The sequence below is a fragment of the Ranitomeya variabilis genome, chromosome 4 (genome assembly GCF_051348905.1).
Source record: "Ranitomeya variabilis isolate aRanVar5 chromosome 4, aRanVar5.hap1, whole genome shotgun sequence".
NCBI classification, from domain to species: domain Eukaryota; kingdom Metazoa; phylum Chordata; class Amphibia; order Anura; family Dendrobatidae; genus Ranitomeya; species Ranitomeya variabilis.
In genome coordinates this window covers 750168380-750193411 of record NC_135235.1, presented here as the reverse complement: position 1 = coordinate 750193411, position 25032 = coordinate 750168380, and the positions used below count along the sequence as shown (strand labels likewise).

Sequence of the window (25032 nt, the reverse complement as noted above, 5' to 3'; positions counted from 1 at the left end):
TGTCTGACTATATATGAGGGGCTGTATGATGTCTGACTATATATGAGGGGGGCTGTATGATGTCTGACTATATATGAGGGGCTGTATGATGTCTGACTGTATATGAGGGGCTGTATGATGTCTGACTATATATGAGGGGCTGTATGATGTCTGACTGTATATGAGGGGCTGTATGATGTCTGACTGTATATGAGGGGCTGTATGATGTCTGACTATATATGAGGGGCTCTATGATGTCTGACTATATATGAGGGGCTGTATGATATCTGACTATATATGAGGGGCTGTATGATGTCTGACTATATATGAGGGGCTCTATGATGCCTGACTATATATGAGGGGCTGTATGATATCTGACTATATATGAGGGGCTGTATGATGTCTGACTATATATGAGGGGCTGTATGATATCTGACTATATATGAGGGGCTGTATGATATCTGACTGTATATGAGGGGCTGTATGATGTCTGACTATATATGAGGGGCTGTATGATATCTGACTATATATGAGGGGCTGTATGATGTCTGACTGTATATGAGGGGCTGTATGATGTCTGACTATATATGAGGGGCTGTATGATATCTGACTATATATGAGGGGCTGTATGATGTCTGACTGTATATGAGGGGCTGTATGATGCCTGACTATATATGAGGGGCTGTATGATATCTGACTATATATGAGGGGCTGTATGATGTCTGACTATATATGAGGGGCTCTATGATGCCTGACTATATATGAGGGGCTGTATGATATCTGACTATATATGAGGGGCTGTATGATGTCTGACTGTATATGAGGGGCTGTATGATATCTGGCTGTATGTAATTTACTATACCGCAGCGCCCCCTATAGGCTCCATAAAGTTACCCAGCAAGGTCAGCGTCATATCCAGGAAGGCAGCTATGGCCCCCATGAGCGGTGGTAGCGCAGCCCCGGCTGTGGTCATGCTCATCTCCACAGTGAGGAATGAAGCATGCACACACCGTGTCCAGTATTCGGCATCACATGCGGTGTCTGGCGACCATATATACCCCGCCATTACCACCGGGCAGCGCAGAGAATATATATGCCGTATGTGTATCAGGTGGATACATGACGTGCGCAGTCACCATCGGGGGAAAGACAGGAGAGAAAAGGGAGATGGTGGGATGCAAGGAGGCCGCTCCACCCCAGCGGCCATGACAGGGGCTGATAACAGCGAGCTACACAAAGCCCAGAGGGAAAGTTAGTGAACCCAGCATGATCTGTAGGCAGGCAGGTTCATAGGTCATCAGGAAGCAGGAGAAGAGCAGCACAGAGGATGTCAGGAGAGAGGAGATCACAGCTGAGAGTTACATGGAGGAGGAGCAGGATCCCCAGCAGCACAGAGGATGTCAGGAGAGGAGGAGATCACAGCTGAGAGTTACATGGAGGAGGAGCAGGATCCCCAGCAGCACAGAGGATGTCAGGAGAGGAGGAGATCACAGCTGAGAGTTACATGGAGGAGGAGCAGAATCCCCAGCAGCACAGAGGATGTCAGGAGAGAGGAGATCACAGCTGAGAGTTACATGGAGGAGGAGCAGGATCCCAGCAGCACAGAGGATGTCAGGAGAGGAGGAGATCACAGCTGAGAGTTACATGGAGGAGGAGCAGGATCCCAGCAGCACAGAGGATGTCAGGAGAGGAGGAGATCACAGCTGAGAGTTACATGGAGGAGGAGCAGGATCCCCAGCAGCTCAGAGGATGTCAGGAGAGAGGAGATCACAGCTGAGAGTTACATAGAGGAGGATCAGGATCCCCAGCAGCACAGAGGATGTCAGGAGAGGAGGAGATCACAGCTGAGAGTTACATGGAGGAGGAGCAGGATCCCCAGCAGCACAGAGGATGTCAGGAGAGAGGAGATCACAGCTGAGAGTTACATGGAGGAGGAGCAGGATCCCAGCAGCACAGAGGATGTCAGGAGAGAGGAGATCACAGCTGAGAGTTACATGGAGGAGGAGCAGGATCCCCAGCAGCACAGAGGATGTCAGGAGAGGAGGAGATCACAGCTGAGAGTTACATGGAGGAGGAGCAGGATCCCCAGCAGCACAGAGGATGGCAGGAGAGGAGGAGATCACAGCTGAGAGTTACATGGAGGAGCAGGATCCCAGCAGCACAGAGGATGTCAGGAGAGGAGGAGATCACAGCTGAGAGTTACATGGAGGAGGAGCAGGATCCCCAGCAGCACAGAGGATGTCAGGAGAGGAGGAGATCACAGCTGAGAGTTACATGGAGGAGCAGGATCCCAGCAGCACAGAGGATGTCAGGAGAGGAGGAGATCACAGCTGAGAGTTACATGGAGGAGGAGCAGGATCCCAGCAGCACAGAGGATGTCAGGAGAGGAGGAGATCACAGCTGAGAGTTACATGGAGGAGGAGCAGGATCCCCAGCAGCACAGAGGATGTCAGGAGAGGAGATCACAGCTGAGAGTTACATGGAGGAGGAGCAGGATCCCCAGCAGCACAGAGGATGTCAGGAGAGGAGGAGATCACAGCTGAGAGTTACATGGAGGAGGAGCAGGATCCCAGCAGCACAGAGGATGTCAGGAGAGGAGGAGATCACAGCTGAGAGTTACATGGAGGAGGAGCAGGATCCCCAGCAGCACAGAGGATGTCAGGAGAGAGGAGATCACAGCTGAGAGTTACATGGAGGAGGAGCAGGATACCCAGCAGCACAGAGGATGTCAGGAGAGGAGGAGATCACAGCTGAGAGTTACATGGAGGAGGAGCAGGATCCCCAGCAGCACAGAGGATGTCAGGAGAGGAGATCACAGCTGAGAGTTACATAGAGGAGGAGCAGGATCCCCAGCAGCACAGAGGATGTCAGGAGAGGAGGAGATCACAGCTGAGAGTTACATGGAGGAGGAGCAGGATACCCAGCAGCACAGAGGATGTCAGGAGAGGAGGAGATCACAGCTGAGAGTTACATGGAGGAGGAGCAGGATCCCCAGCAGCACAGAGGATGTCAGGAGAGGAGATCACAGCTGAGAGTTACATAGAGGAGGAGCAGGATCCCCAGCAGCACAGAGGATGTCAGGAGAGGAGGAGATCACAGCTGAGAGTTACATGGAGGAGGAGCAGGATCCCAGCAGCACAGAGGATGTCAGGAGAGGAGGAGATCACAGCTGAGAGGTACATGGAGGAGGAGCAGGATCCCCAGCAGCACAGAGGATGTCAGGAGAGAGGAGATCACAGCTGAGAGTTACATGGAGGAGGAGCAGGATACCCAGCAGCACAGAGGATGTCAGTAGAGGAGGAGATCACAGCTGAGAGTTACATGGAGGAGGAGCAGGATCCGCAGCAGCACAGAGGATGTCAGGAGAGGAAGAGATCACAGCTGAGAGTTACATGGAGGAGGAGCAGGATCCCCAGCAGCACAGAGGATGTCAGGAGAGGAGATCACAGCTGAGAGTTACATGGAGGAGGAGCAGGATCCCCAGCAGCACAGAGGATGTCAGGAGAGAGGAGATCACAGCTGAGAGTTACATGGAGGAGGAGCAGGATCCCCAGCAGCACAGAGGATGTCAGGAGAGAGGAGATCACAGCTGAGAGTTACATGGAGGAGCAGGATCCCCAGCAGCACAGAGGATGTCAGGAGAGGAGATCACAGCTGAGAGTTACATAGAGGAGGAGCAGGATCCCCAGCAGCACAGAGGATGTCAGGAGAGGAGATCACAGCTGAGAGTTACATGGAGGAGGAGCAGGATCCCCAGCAGCACAGAGGATGGCAGGAGAGAGGAGATCACAGCTGAGAGTTACATGGAGGAGCAGGATCCCCAGCAGCACAGAGGATGTCAGGAGAGGAGATCACAGCTGAGAGTTACATAGAGGAGGAGCAGGATCCCCAGCAGCACAGAGGATGTCAGGAGAGAGGAGATCACAGCTGAGAGTTACATAGAGGAGGAGCAGGATCCCCAGCAGCACAGAGGATGTCAGGAGAGAGGAGATCACAGCTGAGAGTTACATGGAGAAGGAGCAGAATCCCCAGCAGCACAGAGGATGTCAGGAGAGGAGGAGATTACAGCTGAGAGTTACATGGAGGAGGAGCAGGACCCCCAGCAGCACAGAGGATGTCAGGAGAGGAGGAGATCACAGCTGAGAGTTACATGGAGGAGGAGCAGGATCCTCAGCAGCACAGAGGATGTCAGGAGAGGAGGAGATCACAGCTGAGAGTTACATGGAGGAGGAGCAGGATCCCCAGCAGCACAGAGGATGTCAGGAGAGAGGAGATCACAGCTGAGAGTTACATGGAGGAGGAGCAGGATCCCCAGCAACACAGAGGATGTCAGGAGAGGAGATCACAGCTGAGAGTTACATGGAGGAGGAGCAGGATCCCAGCAGAACAGAGGATGTCAGGAGAGGAGGAGATCACAGCTGAGAGTTACATGGAGGAGGAGCAGGAACCCCGCAGCACAGAGGATGTCAGGAGAGAGGAGATCACAGATGAGAGTTACATGGAGGAGGAGCAGGATCCCAGCAGCACAGAGGATGTCAGGAGAGGAGGAGATCACAGCTGAGAGTTACATGGAGGAGGAGCAGGATCCCCAGCAGCACAGAGGATGTCAGGAGAGGAGGAGATCACAGCTGAGAGTTACATGGAGGAGGAGCAGGATCCCAGCAGCACAGAGGATGTCAGGAGAGAGGAGATCACAGCTGAGAGTTACATGGAGGAGGAGCAGGATCCCCAGCAGCACAGAGGATGTCAGGAGAGGAGGAGATCACAGCTGAGAGTTACATGGAGGAGGAGCAGGACCCCAGCAGCACAGAGGATGTCAGGAGAGAAGGAGATCACAGCTGAGAGTTACATGGAGGAGGAGCAGGATCCCCAGCAGCACAGAGGATGTCAGGAGAGGAGATCACAGCTGAGAGTTACATGGAGGAGGAGCAGGATCCCAGCAGCACAGAGGATGTCAGGAGAGGAGGAGATCACAGCTGAGAGTTACATGGAGGAGGAGCAGGATCCCCAGCAGCACAGAGGATGGCAGGAGAGGAGGAGATCACAGCTGAGAGTTACATGGAGGAGCAGGATCCCAGCAGCACAGAGGATGTCAGGAGAGGAGGAGATCACAGCTGAGAGTTACATGGAGGAGGAGCAGGATCCCAGCAGCACAGAGGATGTCAGGAGAGGAGGAGATCACAGCTGAGAGTTACATGGAGGAGGAGCAGGATCCCCAGCAGCACAGAGGATGTCAGGAGAGGAGATCACAGCTGAGAGTTACATGGAGGAGGAGCAGGATCCCCAGCAGCACAGAGGATGTCAGGAGAGGAGGAGATCACAGCTGAGAGTTACATGGAGGAGGAGCAGGATCCCAGCAGCACAGAGGATGTCAGGAGAGGAGGAGATCACAGCTGAGAGGTACATGGAGGAGGAGCAGGATCCCCAGCAGCACAGAGGATGTCAGGAGAGAGGAGATCACAGCTGAGAGTTACATGGAGGAGGAGCAGGATACCCAGCAGCACAGAGGATGTCAGGAGAGGAGGAGATCACAGCTGAGAGTTACATGGAGGAGGAGCAGGATCCCCAGCAGCACAGAGGATGTCAGGAGAGGAGATCACAGCTGAGAGTTACATGGAGGAGGAGCAGGATCCCCAGCAGCACAGAGGATGTCAGGAGAGGAGGAGATCACAGCTGAGAGTTACATGGAGGAGGAGCAGGATCCCAGCAGCACAGAGGATGTCAGGAGAGGAGGAGATCACAGCTGAGAGGTACATGGAGGAGGAGCAGGATCCCCAGCAGCACAGAGGATGTCAGGAGAGAGGAGATCACAGCTGAGAGTTACATGGAGGAGGAGCAGGATACCCAGCAGCACAGAGGATGTCAGTAGAGGAGGAGATCACAGCTGAGAGTTACATGGAGGAGGAGCAGGATCCGCAGCAGCACAGAGGATGTCAGGAGAGGAAGAGATCACAGCTGAGAGTTACATGGAGGAGGAGCAGGATCCCCAGCAGCACAGAGGATGTCAGGAGAGGAGATCACAGCTGAGAGTTACATGGAGGAGGAGCAGGATCCCCAGCAGCACAGAGGATGTCAGGAGAGAGGAGATCACAGCTGAGAGTTACATGGAGGAGGAGCAGGATCCCCAGCAGCACAGAGGATGTCAGGAGAGAGGAGATCACAGCTGAGAGTTACATGGAGGAGCAGGATCCCCAGCAGCACAGAGGATGTCAGGAGAGGAGATCACAGCTGAGAGTTACATAGAGGAGGAGCAGGATCCCCAGCAGCACAGAGGATGTCAGGAGAGGAGATCACAGCTGAGAGTTACATGGAGGAGGAGCAGGATCCCCAGCAGCACAGAGGATGGCAGGAGAGAGGAGATCACAGCTGAGAGTTACATGGAGGAGCAGGATCCCCAGCAGCACAGAGGATGTCAGGAGAGGAGATCACAGCTGAGAGTTACATAGAGGAGGAGCAGGATCCCCAGCAGCACAGAGGATGTCAGGAGAGAGGAGATCACAGCTGAGAGTTACATAGAGGAGGAGCAGGATCCCCAGCAGCACAGAGGATGTCAGGAGAGAGGAGATCACAGCTGAGAGTTACATGGAGAAGGAGCAGAATCCCCAGCAGCACAGAGGATGTCAGGAGAGGAGGAGATTACAGCTGAGAGTTACATGGAGGAGGAGCAGGACCCCCAGCAGCACAGAGGATGTCAGGAGAGGAGGAGCTCACAGCTGAGAGTTACATGGAGGAGGAGCAGGATCCTCAGCAGCACAGAGGATGTCAGGAGAGGAGGAGATCACAGCTGAGAGTTACATGGAGGAGGAGCAGGATCCCCAGCAGCACAGAGGATGTCAGGAGAGAGGAGATCACAGCTGAGAGTTACATGGAGGAGGAGCAGGATCCCCAGCAACACAGAGGATGTCAGGAGAGGAGATCACAGCTGAGAGTTACATGGAGGAGGAGCAGGATCCCAGCAGAACAGAGGATGTCAGGAGAGGAGGAGATCACAGCTGAGAGTTACATGGAGGAGGAGCAGGAACCCCGCAGCACAGAGGATGTCAGGAGAGAGGAGATCACAGCTGAGAGTTACATGGAGGAGGAGCAGGATCCCAGCAGCACAGAGGATGTCAGGAGAGGAGGAGATCACAGCTGAGAGTTACATGGAGGAGGAGCAGGATCCCCAGCAGCACAGAGGATGTCAGGAGAGGAGGAGATCACAGCTGAGAGTTACATGGAGGAGGAGCAGGATCCCAGCAGCACAGAGGATGTCAGGAGAGAGGAGATCACAGCTGAGAGTTACATGGAGGAGGAGCAGGATCCCCAGCAGCACAGAGGATGTCAGGAGAGGAGGAGATCACAGCTGAGAGTTACATGGAGGAGGAGCAGGACCCCAGCAGCACAGAGGATGTCAGGAGAGAAGGAGATCACAGCTGAGAGTTACATGGAGGAGGAGCAGGATCCCCAGCAGCACAGAGGATGTCAGGAGAGGAGATCACAGCTGAGAGTTACATGGAGGAGGAGCAGGATCCCAGCAGCACAGAGGATGTCAGGAGAGGAGGAGATCACAGCTGAGAGTTACATGGAGGAGGAGCAGGATCCCCAGCAGCACAGAGGATGTCAGGAGAGAGGAGATCACAGCTGAGAGTTACATGGAGGAGGAGCAGGACCCCAGCAGCACAGAGGATGTCAGGAGAGAGGAGATCACAGCTGAGAGTTACATGGAGGAGGAGCAGGATCCCAGCAGCACAGAGGATGTCAGGAGAGGAGGAGATCATAGCTGAGAGTTACATGGAGGAGGAGCAGGATCCCAGCAGCACAGAGGATGTCAGGAGAGGAGGAGATCACAGCTGAGAGTTACATGGAGGAGGAGCAGGATCCCAGCAGCACAGAGGATGTCAGGAGAGAGGAGATCACAGCTGAGAGTTACATGGAGGAGGAGCAGGATCCCAGCAGCACAGAGGATGTCAGGAGAGGAGGAGATCACAGCTGAGAGTTACATGGAGGAGGAGCAGGATCCCAGCAGCACAGAGGATGTCAGGAGAGAGGAGATCACAGCTGAGAGTTACATGGAGGAGGAGCAGGATCCCAGCAGCACAGAGGATGTCAGGAGAGGAGGAGATCACAGCTGAGAGTTACATGGAGGAGGAGCAGGATCCCAGCAGCACAGAGGATGTCAGGAGAGGAGATCACAGCTGAGAGTTACATGGAGGAGGAGCAGGATCCCCAGCAGCACAGAGGATGTCAGGAGAGGAGGAGATCACAGCTGAGAGTTACATGGAGGAGGAGCAGGATCCCAGCAGCACAGAGGATGTCAGGAGAGGAGGAGATCACAGCTGAGAGGTACATGGAGGAGGAGCAGGATCCCCAGCAGCACAGAGGATGTCAGGAGAGGAGATCACAGCTGAGAGTTACATGGAGGAGGAGCAGGATCCCCAGCAGCACAGAGGATGTCAGGAGAGAGGAGATCACAGCTGAGAGTTACATGGAGGAGGAGCAGGATCCCCAGCAGCACAGAGGATGGCAGGAGAGAGGAGATCACAGCTGAGAGTTACATGGAGGAGCAGGATCCCCAGCAGCACAGAGGATGTCAGGAGAGGAGATCACAGCTGAGAGTTACATAGAGGAGGAGCAGGATCCCCAGCAGCACAGAGGATGTCAGGAGAGAGGAGATCACAGCTGAGAGTTACATAGAGGAGGAGCAGGATCCCCAGCAGCACAGAGGATGTCAGGAGAGAGGAGATCACAGCTGAGAGTTACATGGAGAAGGAGCAGAATCCCCAGCAGCACAGAGGATGTCAGGAGAGGAGGAGATTACAGCTGAGAGTTACATGGAGGAGGAGCAGGACCCCCAGCAGCACAGAGGATGTCAGGAGAGGAGGAGATCACAGCTGAGAGTTACATGGAGGAGGAGCAGGATCCCCAGCAGCACAGAGGATGTCAGGAGAGAGGAGATCACAGCTGAGAGTTACATGGAGGAGGAGCAGGATCCCCAGCAACACAGAGGATGTCAGGAGAGGAGATCACAGCTGAGAGTTACATGGAGGAGGAGCAGGATCCCAGCAGAACAGAGGATGTCAGGAGAGGAGGAGATCACAGCTGAGAGTTACATGGAGGAGGAGCAGGAACCCCGCAGCACAGAGGATGTCAGGAGAGAGGAGATCACAGCTGAGAGTTACATGGAGGAGGAGCAGGATCCCCAGCAGCATAGAGGATGTCAGGAGAGGAGGAGATCACAGCTGAGAGTTACATGGAGGAGGAGAAGGATCCCCAGCAGCACAGAGGATGTCAGGAGAGGAGGAGATCACAGCTGAGAGTTACATGGAGGAGGAGCAGGATCCCAGCAGCACAGAGGATGTCAGGAGAGAGGAGATCACAGCTGAGAGTTACATGGAGGAGGAGCAGGATCCTCAGCAGCACAGAGGATGTCAGGAGAGGAGGAGATCACAGCTGAGAGTTACATGGAGGAGGAGCAGGATCCCCAGCAGCACAGAGGATGTCAGGAGAGGAGATCACAGCTGAGAGTTACATGGAGGAGGAGCAGGGTCCCCAGCAGCACAGAGGATGTCAGGAGAGGAGGAGATCACAGCTGAGAGTTACATGGAGGAGGAGCAGGATCCCAGCAGCACAGAGGATGTCAGGAGAGGAGGAGATCACAGCTGAGAGTTACATGGAGGAGGAGCAGGATCCCAGCAGCACAGAGGATGTCAGGAGAGGAGGAGATCACAGCTGAGAGTTACATGGAGGAGGAGCAGGATCCCAGCAGCACAGAGGATGTCAGGAGAGGAGGAGATCACAGCTGAGAGTTACATGGAGGAGGAGCAGGATCCCAGCAGCACAGAGGATGTCAGGAGAGGAGGAGATCACAGCTGAGAGTTACATGGAGGAGGAGCAGGACCCCAGCAGCACAGAGGATGTCAGGAGAGAGGAGATCACAGCGGAGAGTAACATGGAGGAGGAGCAAGATCCCAGCAGCACAGAGGATGTCAGGAGAGGAGGAGATCACAGCTGAGAGTTACATGGAGGAGGAGCAGGATCCCAGCAGCACAGAGGATGTCAGGAGAGGAGGAGATCACAGCTGAGAGTTACATGGAGGAGGAGCAGGATCCCCAGCAGCACAGAGGATGTCAGGAGAGAGGAGATCACAGCTGAGAGTTACATGGAGGAGGAGCAGGATCCCAGCAGCACAGAGGATGTCAGGATAGAGGAGATCACAGCTGAGAGTTACATGGAGGGAGGAGCAGGATCCCCAGCAGCACAGAGGATGTCAGGAGAGGAGGAGATCACAGCTGAGAGTTACATGGAGGAGGAGCAGGATCCCCAGCAACACAGAGGAGGTCAGGAGAGAGGAGATCACAGCTGAGAGTTACATGGAGGAGGAGCAGGATCCCCAGCAACACAGAGGATGTCAGGAGAGAGGAGATCACAGCTGAGAGTTACATGGAGGAGGAGCAGGATCCCCAGCAGCACAGAGGATGTCAGGAGAGGAGATCACAGCTGAGAGTTACATGGAGGAGGAGCAGGATCCCAGCAGCACACAGGATGTCAGGAGAGAGGAGATCACAGCTGAGAGTTACATGGAGGAGGAGCAGGACCCCAGCAGCACAGAGGATGTCAGGAGAGGAGGAGATCACAGCTGAGAGTTACATGGAGGAGGAGCAGGATCCCCAGCAGCACAGAGGATGTCAGGAGAGGAGGAGATCACAGCTGAGAGTTACATGGAGGAGGAGCAGGATCCTCAGCAGCACAGAGGATGTCAGGAGAGGAGGAGATCACAGCTGAGAGTTACATGGAGGAGGAGCAGGATCCCCAGCAGCACAGAGGATGTCAGGAGAGAGGAGGAGATCACAGCTGAGAGTTACATGGAGGAGGAGCAGGATCCCCAGCAGCACAGAGGATGTCAGGAGAGGAGGAGATCACAGCTGAGAGTTACATGGAGGAGGAGCAGGATCCCCAGCAGCACAGAGGATGTCAGGAGAGAGGAGATCACAGCGGAGAGTAACATGGAGGAGGAGCAGGATCCCAGCAGCACAGAGGATGTCAGGAGAGGAGGAGATCACAGCTGAGAGTTACATGGAGGAGGAGCAGGATCCCCAGCAACACAGAGGAGGTCAGGAGAGAGGAGATCACAGCTGAGAGTTACATGGAGGAGGAGCAGGATCCCCAGCAGCACAGAGGATGTCAGGAGAGAGGAGATCACAGCTGAGAGTTACATGGAGGGAGGAGCAGGATCCCAGCAGCACAGAGGATGTCAGGAGAGGAGGAGATCACAGCTGAGAGTTACATGGAGGAGGAGCAGGATCCCAGCAGCACAGAGGATGTCAGGAGAGAGGAGATCACAGCTGAGAGTTACATGGAGGAGGAGCAGGATCCCCAACAGCACAGAGGATGTCAGGAGAGAGGAGATCACAGCTGAGAGTTACATGGAGGAGGAGCAGGATCTCAGCAGCACAGAGGATATCAGGAGAGAGGAGATCACAGCTGAGAGTTACATGGAGGAGGAGCAGGATCCCAGCAGCACAGAGGATGTCAGGAGAGAGGAGATCACAGCTGAGAGTTACATGGAGGGAGGAGCAGGATCCCCAGCAGCACAGAGGATGTCAGGAGAAAGGAGATCACAGCTGAGAGTTACATGGAGGAGGAGCAGGATCCCAGCAGCACAGAGGATGTCAGGAGAGAGGAGATCACAGCTGAGAGTTACATGGAGGAGGAGCAGGATCCCCAGCAGCACAGAGGATGTCAGGAGAGGAGATCACAGGTGAGAGTTATATGGAGGAGGAGCAGGATCCCAGCAGCACAGAGGATGTCAGGAGAGAGGAGATCACAGCTGAGAGTTACATGGAGGAGGAGCAGGATCCCCAGCAGCACAGAGGATGTCATTAGAGGAGGAGATCACAGCTGAGAGTTACATGGAGGAGGAGCAGGATCCCCAGCAGCACAGAGGATGTCAGGAGAGGAGGAGATCACAGCTGAGAGTTACATGGAGGAGGAGCAGGATCCCAGCAGCACAGAGGATGTCAGGAGAGGAGGAGATCACAGCTGAGAGTTACATGGAGGAGGAGCAGGATCCCAGCAGCACAGAGGATGTCAGGAGAGAGGAGATCACAGCTGAGAGTTACATGGAGGAGGAGCAGGACCCCAGCAGCACAGAGGATGTCAGGAGAGAGGAGATCACAGCTGAGAGTTACATGGAGGAGGAGCAGGATCCCAGCAGCACAGAGGATGTCAGGAGAGGAGGAGATCACAGCTGAGAGTTACATGGAGGAGGAGCAGGATCCCCAGCAGCACAGAGGATGTCAGGAGAGAGGAGATCACAGCTGAGAGTTACATGGAGGAGGAGCAGGACCCCAGCAGCACAGAGGATGTCAGGAGAGAGGAGATCACAGCGGAGAGTAACATGGAGGAGCAGGATCCCAGCAGCACAGAGGATGTCAGGAGAGGAGGAGATCACAGCTGAGAGTTACATGGAGGAGGAGCAGGATCCCAGCAGCACAGAGGATGTCAGGAGAGGAGGAGATCACAGCTGAGAGTTACATGGAGGAGGAGCAGGATCCCCAGCAGCACAAAGGATGTCAGGAGAGAGGAGATCACAGCTGAGAGTTACATGGAGGAGGAGCAGGACCCCAGCAGCACAGAGGATGTCAGGAGAGAGGAGATCACAGCGGAGAGTAACATGGAGGAGGAGCAGGATCCCAGCAGCACAGAGGATGTCAGGAGAGGAGGAGATCACAGCTGAGAGTTACATGGAGGAGGAGCAGGATCCCAGCAGCACAGAGGATGTCAGGAGAGGAGGAGATCACAGCTGAGAGTTACATGGAGGAGGAGCAGGATCCCCAGCAGCACAGAGGATGTCAGGAGAGAGGAGATCACAGCTGAGAGTTACATGGAGGAGGAGCAGGATCCCAGCAGCACAGAGGATGTCAGGAGAAAGGAGATCACAGCTGAGAGTTACATGGAGGGAGGAGCAGGATCCCCAGCAGCACAGAGGATGTCAGGAGAGGAGGAGATCACAGCTGAGAGTTACATGGAGGAGGAGCAGGATCCCCAGCAACACAGAGGTTGTCCGGAGAGAGGAGATCACAGCTGAGAGTTACATGGAGGAGGAGCAGGATCCCAGCAGCACAGAGGATGTCAGGAGAGAGGAGATCACAGCTGAGAGTTACATGGAGGAGGAGCAGGATCCCCAGCAGCACAGAGGATGTCAGGAGAGAGGAGATCACAGCTGAGAGTTACATGGAGGAGGAGCAGGATCCCAGCAGCACAGAGGATGTCAGGAGAGGAGGAGATCACAGCTGAGAGTTACATGGAGGAGGAGCAGGATCCCCAGCAGCACAGAGGATGTCAGGAGAGGAGATCACAGCTGAGAGTTATATGGAGGAGGAGCAGGATCCCCAGCAGCACAGAGGATGTCAGGAGAGGAGATCACAGCTGAGAGTTACATGCAGGAGGAGCAGGATCCCCAGCAGCACAGAGGATGTCAGGAGAGGAGGTGGTCACAGCTGAGAGTTACATGGAGGAGGAGCAGGATCCTCAGCAGCACAGAGGATGTCAGGAGAGGAGGAGATCACAGCTGAGAGTTACATGGAGGAGGAGCAGGATCCCCAGCAGCACAGAGGATGTCAGGAGAGGAGGAGATCACAGCTGAGAGTTACATGGAGGAGGAGCAGGATCCTCAGCAGCACAGAGGATGTCAGGAGAGGAGGAGATCACAGCTGAGAGTTACATGGAGGAGGAGCAGGATCCCCAGTAGCACAGAGGATGTCAGGAGAGAGGAGATCACAGCTGAGAGTTACATGGAGGAGGAGCAGGATCCCCAGCAGCACAGAGGATGTCAGGAGAGGAGGAGATCACAGCTGAGAGTTACATGGAGGAGGAGCAGGATCCCCAGCAGCACAGAGGATGTCAGGAGAGGAGATCACAGCTGAGAGTTACATGGAGGAGGAGCAGGATCCCCAGCAGCATAGAGGATGTCAGGAGAGGAGGAGATCACAGCTGAGAGTTACATGGAGGAGGAGCAGGATCCCCAGCAGCACAGAGGATGTCAGGAGAGAGGAGATCACAGCTGAGAGTTACATGGAGGGAGGAGCAGGATCCCCAGCAGCACAGAGGATGTCAGGAGAGGAGGAGATCACAGCTGAGAGTTACATGGAGGAGGAGCAGGATCCCAGCAGCACAGAGGATGTCAGGAGAAAGGAGATCACAGCTGAGAGTTACATGGAGGAGGAGCAGGATCCCCAGCAACACAGAGGAGGTCAGGAGAGAGGAGATCACAGCTGAGAGTTACATGGAGGAGGAGCAGGATCCCCAGCAGCACAGAGGATGTCAGGAGAGGAGATCACAGGTGAGAGTTATATGGAGGAGGAGCAGGATCCCCAGCAGCACAGAGGATGTCAGGAGAGAGGAGATCACAGCTGAGAGTTACATGGAGGAGGAGCAGGATCCCAGCAGCACAGAGGATGTCAGGAGAGGAGATCACAGCTGAGAGTTACATGCAGGAGGAGCAGGATCCCCAGCAGCACAGAGGATGTCAGGAGAGGAGGTGGTCACAGCTGAGAGTTACATGGAGGAGGAGCAGGATCCCCAGCAGCACAGAGGATGTCAGGAGAGAGGAGATCACAGCTGAGAGTAACATGGAGGAGGAGCAGGATCCCCAGCAGCACAGAGGATGTCAGGAGAGGAGGAGATCACAGGTGAGAGTTATATGGAGGAGGAGCAGGATCCCCAGCAGCACAGAGGATGTCAGGAGAGAGGAGATCACAGCTGAGAGTTACATGGAGGAGGAGCAGGATCCCCAGCAGCACAGAGGATGTCAGGAGAGGAGGAGATCACAGGTGAGAGTTATATGGAGGAGGAGCAGGATCCCCAGCAGCACAGAGGATGTCAGGAGAGAGGAGATCACAGCTGAGAGTTACATGGAGGAGGAGCAGGATCCCCAGCAGCACAGAGGATGTCAGGAGAGGAGATCACAGCTGAGAGTTACATGGAGGAGGAGCAGGATCCCCAGCAGCACAGAGGATGTCAGGAGAGGAGGAGATCACAGCTGAGAGTTACATGGAGGAGGAGCAGGATCCCCAGCAGCACAGAGGATGTCAGGAGAGGAGGTGGTCACAGCTGAGAGTTACATGGAGGAGGAGCAGGATCCCCAGCAGCACAGAGGATGTCAGGAGAGGAGGTGGTCACAGCTGAGAGTTACATGGAGGAGGAGCAGGATCCCCAGCAGCACAGAGGATGTCAGGAGTGTGATGATGTGGGGACCCCCGGCTGTCCTATCATACCATTATAACTTGCCTGCCTACAGATCTCCTCGGCATCGGGGGGTACATGGTGTGCACTGAATTCTGAGGTGATGACCTTCAATCACAGTGAGAGGAGTACTACAGGTACAAGAAACACTCAGTGATGGTGGGGGAGGGGCTACCTTTAAGAAGTGGAAAGTTTTTATATGACAGCCCTGGAAAACAGAAAAAACTACATAATTAGTCAGCGACAGACAGACATTAGCGAGACAGAGACCGCTGAGGAAGGGAGCCTCCCACAGACCGCCAAGGAAGGGAGCCCCCTATAATCCGCAGAGGAAGGGAGCCCCCCACAGACGAAGGGAGCCCCCTACAGACCGCCGAGGAAGGGAGCCCCCTACAGACCACAGAAGAAGGGAGTCCCATACATACCGCTATGGAAGAGGCGCCCCCTACAGACTGTCCGGAAAGACTCCGAGATAGACCTTGCCACCCCGCATACACTACAAAGGCCCTGCCACCCCGCATACACTAGAGATCCCGCCACACCGCCCACACTGCAGGGGCACCGCCAGCCCTGGGGGGACTCAACAGACAGGACAAAGCAGAAGTAATTACATCAGCACACGCCACCTTCTGGACACGGGTAGCATTACATCAGATTTAACAGCTCTTGTGGCCATCTAGTGGACTCCTTATGCATTACATGTGTTACATTAAACACGCGCCATCTTGTGGACAGTTCTTGTACTTCAAGGACCATTTGAAATGCAGACAAATCTGAAAGATTGTTATGGACCTTCTAAAAATGTTAGTGAGGATTGTAACCCGGGAATACGGAAAACCTGACATAAAGGTAAGAAAGTACACCCTTTATTAGTACTTGTGCACTAGAAACTGGGGGTGAAGAAGGCTAGAAAGGGGCACCGTGATGTCAACGAAGACCATGAGATACGGCCCCCCAAGTGTCTGAAGCAGTTACTCTGGAGTTATAGTGTCACACGAGAGCTGACGATCCTCACCTCAAACTTCTGCCGCAGCTCCAGGTTACCATCATCGGCTTCTGGGATGGGGACGTTGTAATACTCGCCCTCCTCCTGATTCAGGAGCTTGTACCTAGAGGGACGGAGGAAAACATCAGACACCATACAGAAACATGGAGGGCCGCTGCAGGGAGAAGGCAACTGCAGAGAGCAGCTGCGGGGAAAAGGCGACAGCAGAGAACAGCTGTGGGGAGACGGCGACAGCAGAGAGTAGCTGCGGGGAAAAGGCGACAGCAGAGAGCAGCTGTGGGGAGAAGGAGACAGCAGAGAGCAGCTGTGGGGAAAAGGAGACAGCAGAGAGCAGCTGCGGGGAAAAGGCGACAGCAGAGAGCAGCTGCGGGGAGAAGGCGACAGCAGAGAGCAGCTGCGGGGAGAAGGCGACAGCAGAGAGCAGCTACGGGGAGAAGGCGACAGCAAAGTGCAGCTGTGGGGAAAAGGAGACAGCAGAGAGCAGCTGCGGGGAAAAGGCGACAGCAGAGAGCAGCTGCGGGGAGAAGGCGACAGCAGAGAGCAGCTGCGGGGAGAAGGCGACAGCAAAGAGCAGCTGTGGGGAAAATGAGACAGCAGAGAGGAGCTGCAGGGAAAAGGCGACAGCAGAGAGCAGCTGCGGGGAGAAGGAGACGGAAGAGAGCAGCTGCGGGGAGAACGGGACAGCAAAGAGCAGCTGCGGGGAGAAGGAGACAGCAAAGAGCAGCTGCGGGGAGAAGGAGACAGCAGAGAGCAGCTGCGGGGAGAAGGAGACAGCAAAGAGCAGCTGCGGGGAGAAGGCGACTGCACAAAGCAGCTGCGGGGAGAAGGCGACAGCAGAGAGCAGCTGCGGGGAGAAGGCGACAGCAGAGAGCAGCTGTGGGGAGAAGGCGACAGCAATAAGCAGCTGCGGGGAGAAGGCGACAGCAAAGAGCAGATGCAGCGAGAAGGCGACAGCAGAGAGCAGCTGCTGGGAGAAGGCGACAGAAGAGAGCAGCTGCGGGGAGAAGGTAACAGCAGAGAGCAGCTGCAGGGCGAAGGCGACTGCGCAGAGCAGCTGCGGGGAGAAAGCGACAGCAGAGAGCAGCTGGGGGGAGAGGGCGACAGCAGAGAGCAGCTGCGGGATGAAGGCGACAGCAAAGAGCAGCCGCGGGGAGAAAGCGACAACAGAGAGCAGCTGCGGGGAGAAGGCGACAGCAGAGAGCAGCTGCAGGGAGAAGGTGACAGCAGAGAGCAGCTGCGGGGAGAAGGCGACAGCAGAGAGCAGCTGGGGGGAGAAGGCGACAGCATAGAGCAGCTGCGGGGAGAAGGCGACAGCAAAGAGCAGCTGCGGGGAGAAGGCGACAGTAGAGAGCAGCTGCGGGGAGATGGCGATAGCAGAGAGCAGCTGCGGGGAGATGGCGACAGCAGAGAGCAGCTGCGGGGAGATGGCGACAGCAGAGAGCAGCTGCGGGGAGATGGCGACAGCAGAGAGCAGCTGCGGGGAGAAGGCGACAGCAGAGAGCAGCTGCAGGGAAAAGGAGACAGCAGAGAGCAGCTGGGGAAGAAGGCGACAGCAGAGAGCAGCTGGCGAAGAAGACGACAGCAGAGAGCAGCTGAGGGAGAAGGCGACAGCAGAGAGAAGGTGCGGGGAGAAGGCGACAGCAAAGAGCAGCTGCGGGCAGTAAGCGACAACCGAGAGCAGCTACGGGGAGAAGGCAACAGCAGAGAGCAGCTGCGGGGAGAAGGCGACAGCATAGAGCAGCTGCGGGGAGAAGGCGACAGCAGCTGCGGGGAGAAGGCGACAGCAGAGAGCAGCTGCGGGGAGAAGGCGACAGCAGAGAGCAGCTGCGAGGAGAAGGCGACAGCAGAGAGCAGCTGCGGGGAGAAGGCGACAGCAGAGAGCAGCTGCGAGGAGAAGGCGACAGCAGAGAGCAGCTGCGAGGAGAAGGCGACAGCAGAGAGCAGCTGCGGGGAGAAGGCGACAGCAGAGAGCAGCTGCGGGGAGAAGGCGACAGCAGAGAGCAGCTGGGGGAGAAGGCGACAACAGAGAGAAGGTGCGGGGAGAAGGCGACAGCAAAGAGCAGCTGCGGGGAGAAAGCGACAACAGAGAGCAGCTGCGGGGAGAAGGCAACAGCAGAGAGCAGCTGCGGGGAGAAGGCGACAGCAGAGAGCAGCTGGGGGGAGAAGGCGACAGCATAGAGCAGCTGCGGGGAGAAGGCGACAGCAAAGAGCAGCTGCGGGGAGAAGGCGACAGCAGCTGCGGGGAGAAGGCGACAGCAGAGAGCAGCTGCGGGGAGAAGGCGACTGCTGTCGCCTTCTTCCCGCAGCTGATCTGTGCAGTCGCCTTCTCCCCGCAGCTGCTCTTTGCTGTCGCCTTCTCCCCGCAGCTGCTCTCTGCTGTCGCCTTCTCCCCGCAGCTGCTCTCTGCTGTCGCCTTCTCCCCGCAGCTGCTCTCTGCTGTCGCCTTCTCCCCGCAGCTGCTCTCTGCTGTCGCCTTCTCCCCGCAGCTGCTCTATGCTGTCGCCTTCTCCCCGCAGCTGCTCTATGCTGTCGCCTTCTCCCCCCAGCTGCTCTCTGCTGTCACCTTCTCCCCGCAGCTGCTCTCTGCTGTCGCCTTCTCCCCGCACCTTCTCTCTGTTGTCGCCTTCTCCCTCAGCTGCTCTCTGCTGTCGCCTTCTCCCCGCAGCTGCTCTCTGCTGTCCCCTTCTCCCCGCAGCTGCTCTCTGCTGTCCCCTTCTCCCCGCAGCTGCTCTCTGCTGTCCCCTTCTCCCCGCAGCTGCTCTCTGCTGTCCCCTTCTCCCCGCAGCTGCTCTCTGCTGTCCCCTTCTCCCCGCAGCTGCTCTCTGCTGTCCCCTTCTCCCCGCAGCTGCTCTCTGCTGTCGCCTTCTCCCCGCAGCTGCTCTCTGCTGTCGCCTTCTCCCCGCAGCTGCTCTCTGCTGTCGCCTTCTCCCCGCAGCTGCTCTCTGCTGTCGCCTTCTCCCCGCAGCTGCTCTCTGCTGTCGCCTTCTCCCCGCAGCTGCTCTCTGCTGTCGCCTTCTCCCCGCAGCTGCTCTCTGCTGTCGCCTTCTCCCCCCAGCTGCTCTCTGCTGTTGCCTTCTCCCCGCAGCTGCTCTCTGTTGTCGCTTTCTCCCCGCAGCTGCTCTTTGCTGTCGCCTTCTCCAAGCACCTTCTCTCTGCTGTCGCCGTCTCCCCCAGCTGCTCTCCGCTGTCGCCTTCTTCCCACAGCTGATCTGTGCAGAGAGCAGCTGGGGGAGAAGGCGACAGCAGAGAGAAGGTGCGGGGAGAAGGCGACAGCAAAGAGCAGCTGCGGGGAGAAAGCGACAACAGAGAGCAGCTGCAGGGAGAAGGCAACAGCAGAGAGCAGCTGGGGGGAGAAGGCGACAGCATAGAGAAGGTGCGGGGAGAAGGCGACAACAAAGAACAGCTGGGGGGAGAAGGCGACAGCATAGCGCAGCTGCGGGGAGAAGGCGACAGCAAAGAGCAGCTGCGGGGAGAAGGCGACTGCAGAGAGCAGCTGCGGGGAGATGGCGACAGCAGAGAGCAGCTGCGGGGAGAAGGCGACAGCAGAGAGCAGCTGCGGGGAGAAGGCGACAGCAGAGAGCAGCTGCGGGGAGAAGGCGACAGCAGAGAGCAGCTGCGGGGAGAAGGCGACAGCAGAGAGAAGCTGCGGGGAGAAGGCGACAGCAGAGAGCAGCTGCGGGGAGAAGGCGACAGCAGAGAGCAGCTGCGGGGAGAAGGCGACAGCAGAGAGCAGCTGCGGGGAGAAGGCGACAGCAGAGAGCAGCTGCGGGGAGAAGGCGACCGCAGAGAGCAGCTGCGGGGAGAAGGCGACCGCACCGAGCAGCTGCGGGGAGAAGGCGACCTCAAAGAGAAGCTGCGGGGAGAAGGCGACAGCAAAGTGCAGTTGCGGGGAGAAGGCGACAACAGAGAGCAGTTGCGGGGAGAAGGCGACAGCAAAGAGCAGCTGTGGGAACAAGAGGGCAAAACTGGGGACAAGAGGGCAACAGTGGTGAGCAGAGGGACACAGCAGAGTGAAAAGGGCTGAAAGCGATGCAGGGCACTGGGTGGGGGGGGCTGAGCAGGGATAGGAGCATGGTGGTGCATGGAGCTGGGGGCCGAAGCAGGGAGAGGGACAGTGCAGGGACAGGGGAATGTTGGAACATGGAGCTGGGTGCCAGAGCAGGAAGCGGGAGCAGCGCAGAGACAGGGGAATTGTGGTGCATGGAGCTGGGAGCTGATGAAGGGAGCGTAATGTAGCACAGGGACAGGAAAATGGTGGTGCATGGAGCTGGTGTGGGGAGCAGCGCAGGGACAGGAGAATAGTGGTGCATGGAGCTGGTGGACGGTGCAGGGAGCGGGTGCAGCGCAGGGACAGGATAAAAGTGGTGCATGGAGCTGGTGGCTGATGCAAGGAGTCGGGTGCACCGCAGGGACAGGATAATAGTGGTGCATGGAGCTGGTGGCTGATGCAAGGAGCCGGGTGCAGCGCAGGGACAGGATAAAAGTGGTGCATGGAGCTGGTGGCTGATGCAAGTAGCTGGGTGCAGCGCAGGGACAGGAGAATAGTGGTGCATGGAGCTGGTGGCTGATGCAGGGAGCTGGGTGCAGCGCAGGGACAGGAGAATAGTGGTGCATGGAGCTGGTGGCTGATGCAAGGAGCCGGGTGCAGCGCAGGGACAGGAGAATAGTGGTGCATGGAGCTGGTGGCTGATGCATGGAGCTGGTGGCTGATGCAAGGAGCCGGGTGCAGCGCAGGGACAGGAGAATAGTGGTGCATGGAGCTGGTGGCTGATGCAAGGAGCCGGGTGCAGTGCAGGGACAGGAGAATAGTGGTGCATGGAGCTGGTGGCTGATGCAAGGAGCCGGGTGCAGCGCAGGGACAGGAGAATAGTGGTGCATGGAGCTAGGGGCCAGTGCATGGAGTGCTCAGACATGGATCCATGGAGACAGGGTGGGCACGTCCGTCCGACATTTGCGTGCTACAATCAGGAAGCCGAGTGGCCCCTTCGATCACTCACCAGCCACACGCCGGCATCTTCATTAGTTCAGAGACCCCAAATGAGAAGGATCCCATGAAGTCGTTCCTGGTGGTCCGGTCCCAGTCCCAGATCTCTATGGAGAGGCGCCGGTCCTTGTCCGATGGCTTTAGTTTACTGCGACAGAAAGAGAAGCAGAAGGTGAGCGCGGCACCCAGTGCTGCGCCACCTGCGGGCCCCGGCGCTCGGACCACCTACAAGGTGAAGGTCTCGTTCCAGTGCGGGTTCAGCGAGGAGCGGATGGTTTTGGTTTTCTTTTTACTCTCATTCTTCGGGTCTGGGATGAGTTTCAGCTTGACGTAGGGATCTGACAATCCATTGGGATCCATAGGGATCAAGTTCTTGGCTTCTCGGACTGCAAGGAAAAGCGGAAACAAGAAAACCCATAAGACACACGACACAGCTCAAGCCCCGCCCACGAGGATCCGATGCCTGCTGTGCTGCATCTGCCATACAACAGGTGGGGAGCATAAACAACCAATCAGGTCACTGCTTTCATTTCCCATCATGTATGGCATTTGTGAGAGCTGAAATGTGAGTGGTGGCATTTATTAGCCAGCATTGGCTGATAACACAGAGCAGTAGCGGCAGTTTCTCTAGGTGAGTGGTTTGCAGTCTATCTGGTCTCTGATCGCCGACACGCTGGAAATTCTCTGTCTCCCGGATTTTCCACATCTCAGGAATGAAACTTTCCATGACTTGTGTGGGAATATGAGTGAAATCCCCTGAGCGGAGCAGCTGCAGTATGCAGAGCGTCCACTGGAGGGAGCCCTCCCACCAGAGTATAAAGCAGGCAATGCTGGGAGACAGCGCAGACTGGTAGTGGAGGGCGGCACTGCACAACGTGGAGTAAAGGAGGAGCGCAAATTGGGAGCAGATCACGTGACCTCCCAATAGCGGCTGACAAGTCACCAGGATGAAAACTCAGAGCTCAATTCAAAATCATATATCTGGCGCTGAAAAGGCAAAACTGCAACTAGGAGCGAAAAAACACAAGCAAAAACGAGAAATATCCCCCCTTGTACAAAGACAGGGAGTGCTACTGTGCAGGGTCCACACAGGAGAGAAGGGCTACTGCGCAGGGTCCACACAGGAGAGAAGGGCTACTGTGCAGAGTCCACACAGGAGAGAAGGGCTACTGTGTAGGGTCCACACAGGAGAGAAGGGCTACTGTGCAGGGTCCACACAGGAGAGAAGGGCTACTGTGCAGGGTCCACACAGGAGAGAAGGGCTACTGTGCAGGGTCCACACAGGAGAGAAGGGCTACTGCGCAGGGTCCACACAGGAGAGAAGGGCTACTGCGCAGGGTCCACACAGGAGAGAAGGGCTACTGCGCAGGGTCCACACAGGAGAGAAGGGCTACTGCGCAGGGTCCACACAGGAGAGAAGGGCTACTGCGCAGGGTCCACACAGGAGAGAAGGGCTACTGTGCAGGGTCCACACAGGAGAGAAGGGCTACTGTGCAGGGTCCACACAGGAGAGAAGGGCTACTGTGCAGAGTCCACACAGGAGAGAAGGGCTACTGTGCAGGGTCACACAGGAGGGAAGGGCTACTGTGCAGGGTCCACACAGGAGAGAAGGGCTACTGTGCAGAGTCCACACAGGAGAGAAGGGCTACTGTGCAGGGTCCATACAGGAGAGAAGGGCTACTGTGCAGGGTCCACACAGGAGAGAAGGGCTACTGCGCAGGGTCCACACAGGAGAGAAGGGCTACTGCGCAGGGTCCACACAGGAGAGAAGGGCTACTGCGCAGGGTCCACACAGGAGAGAAGGGCTACTGCGCAGGGTCCACACAGGAGAGAAGGGCTACTGCGCAGGGTCCACACAGGAGAGAAGGGCTACTGTGCAGGGTCCACACAGGAGAGAAGGGCTACTGTGCAGGGTCCATACAGGAGAGAAGTGCTACTGTGCAGGGTCCACACAGGAGAGAAGGGCTACTGTGCAGGGTCCACACAGGAGAGAAGTGCTACTGTGCAGGGTCCACACAGGAGAGAAGGGCTACTGTGCAGGGTCCATACAGGAGAGAAGTGCTACTGTGCAGGGTCCACACAGGAGAGAAGGACTACTGTGCAGGCTCCACACAGGAGAGAAGAGCTACTGTGCAGGATCCACACAGGAGAGAAGGGCTACTGTGCAGGCTCCACACAGGAGAGAAGGGCTACTGTGCAGGCTCCACACAGGAGAGAAGGGCTACTGTGCAGGGTCCACACAGGAGAGAAGGGCTACTGTGCAGGGTCCACACAGGAGAGAAGGGCTACTGTGCAGGGTCCACAGGAACGCAGGGTAACATCAGTGACTGGGGGGCACACGGGTACAGGGTGACGTCTAACTGGGGGGCACACGGGTACAGGGTGACATCAGTGACTGTGGGGCACACACGGGTACAGGGTGACGTCAGTGACTGTGGGGCACACACGGGTGCAGGGTGACGTCAGTGACTGGGGGGCACACGGGTATGTGGTGACATCAGTGACTGGGGGGCACACACGGGTGCGGGATGACATCAGTGACTGGGGGGCACACGGGTGCGGGGTGACGTCAGTGACTGGGGGGCACACACGGGTGCGGGGAGATAGAATGGGGGGCACACACGGTGCGGGGTGACATCAGTGACTGGGGGGCACACACGGGTATGTGGTGACATCAGTGACTGGGGGGCACACACGGGTGCGGGGTGACATCAGTGACTGGGGGGCACACACGGGTGCGGGGAGATATCAGAGAATGGGGGGCAAACACGGGTGTGTGGTGACATCAGTGACTGGGGGGCACACACGGTGCGGGGTGACATCAGTGACCGGCTTTTCTAAGCTTTGTTGTACTCTTGTCACCTCTGGAGCTGCACTGCATTTTCCTTGCAGTCTGTAAGCAGACCTGTGATTGCAGCTCTGGATGTGACTGGAGATCAGGGATCACTAATATCTCAGGAGGAGCGCAGGTGAAGCTGCCGGTGTCAGTGCTGACATCACTGGGTGGCGCTGCGTTCTGCCTTTAGTAAATAAGCCTTATTGATTGGGCGTCCTGCAGGTTATTACCCCCACCCTACCGCAGATTATCTCAGTACACAGAGGAACGCCCTGCGGGGCTTACATCTACCTTCTGTGATGTGACACAAAACACAGAGATAAGAGCGACCCGGATCCAGGACACACCACAAGTCCCAGCAGATGTGAACTATAATTACAGGAGAGCTCCCCTAGAGGACGAAGGGCGACACTGCACCGAGCAAATATAGAAGAGACAGATAACAGCTTTATAGGAGAGCTCACCTAGAGGACGAAGAGCGACACTGCACAGAGGGAATATAGACGAGACAGATAACAGCTTTATAGGAGAGCTCCCCTAGAGGACGAAGAGCGACACTGCACCGAGGGAATATAGAAGAGACAGATAACAGCTTTATAGGAGAGCTCCCCTAGAGGACGAAGAGCGACACTGCACCGAGGGAATATAGAAGAGACAGATAACAGCTTTATAGGAGAGCTCCCCTAGAGGACGAAGAGCGACACTGCACCGAGGGAATATAGAAGAGACAGATAACAGCTTTATAGGAGAGCTCCCCTAGAGGACGAAGGGCGACACTGCACCGAGCAAATATAGAAGAGACAGATAACAGCTTTATAGGAGAGCTCCCCTAGAGGACGAAGGGGCGACACTGCACCGAGGGAATATAGAAGAGACAGATAACAGCTTTATAGGAGAGCTCCCCTAGAGGACGAAGAGCGACACTGCACAGAGGGAATATAGAGGAGACAGATAACAGCTTTATAGGAGAGCTCCCCTAGAGGACGAAGGGCGACACTGCACCGA

The 25032-nt window shown here is 56.4% G+C and overlaps 1 protein-coding gene across 1 annotated transcript in view; it reads right to left on the bottom strand.

Moving 5' to 3' along the window:
* Window positions 1-25032, bottom strand: part of PRKCA (protein kinase C alpha) — a 199320-nt gene that overhangs the window by 47238 nt on the left and 127050 nt on the right. Inside the window, exons 6-8 of the mRNA XM_077254691.1 lie at window positions 21421-21577; window positions 21205-21339; window positions 16217-16310 (exon numbers count right to left, since the gene is read on the bottom strand). Of these exons, the coding sequence (XP_077110806.1) occupies window positions 16217-16310; window positions 21205-21339; window positions 21421-21577 (386 nt within the window). The remainder of the gene's footprint in view (window positions 1-16216; window positions 16311-21204; window positions 21340-21420; window positions 21578-25032) is intronic.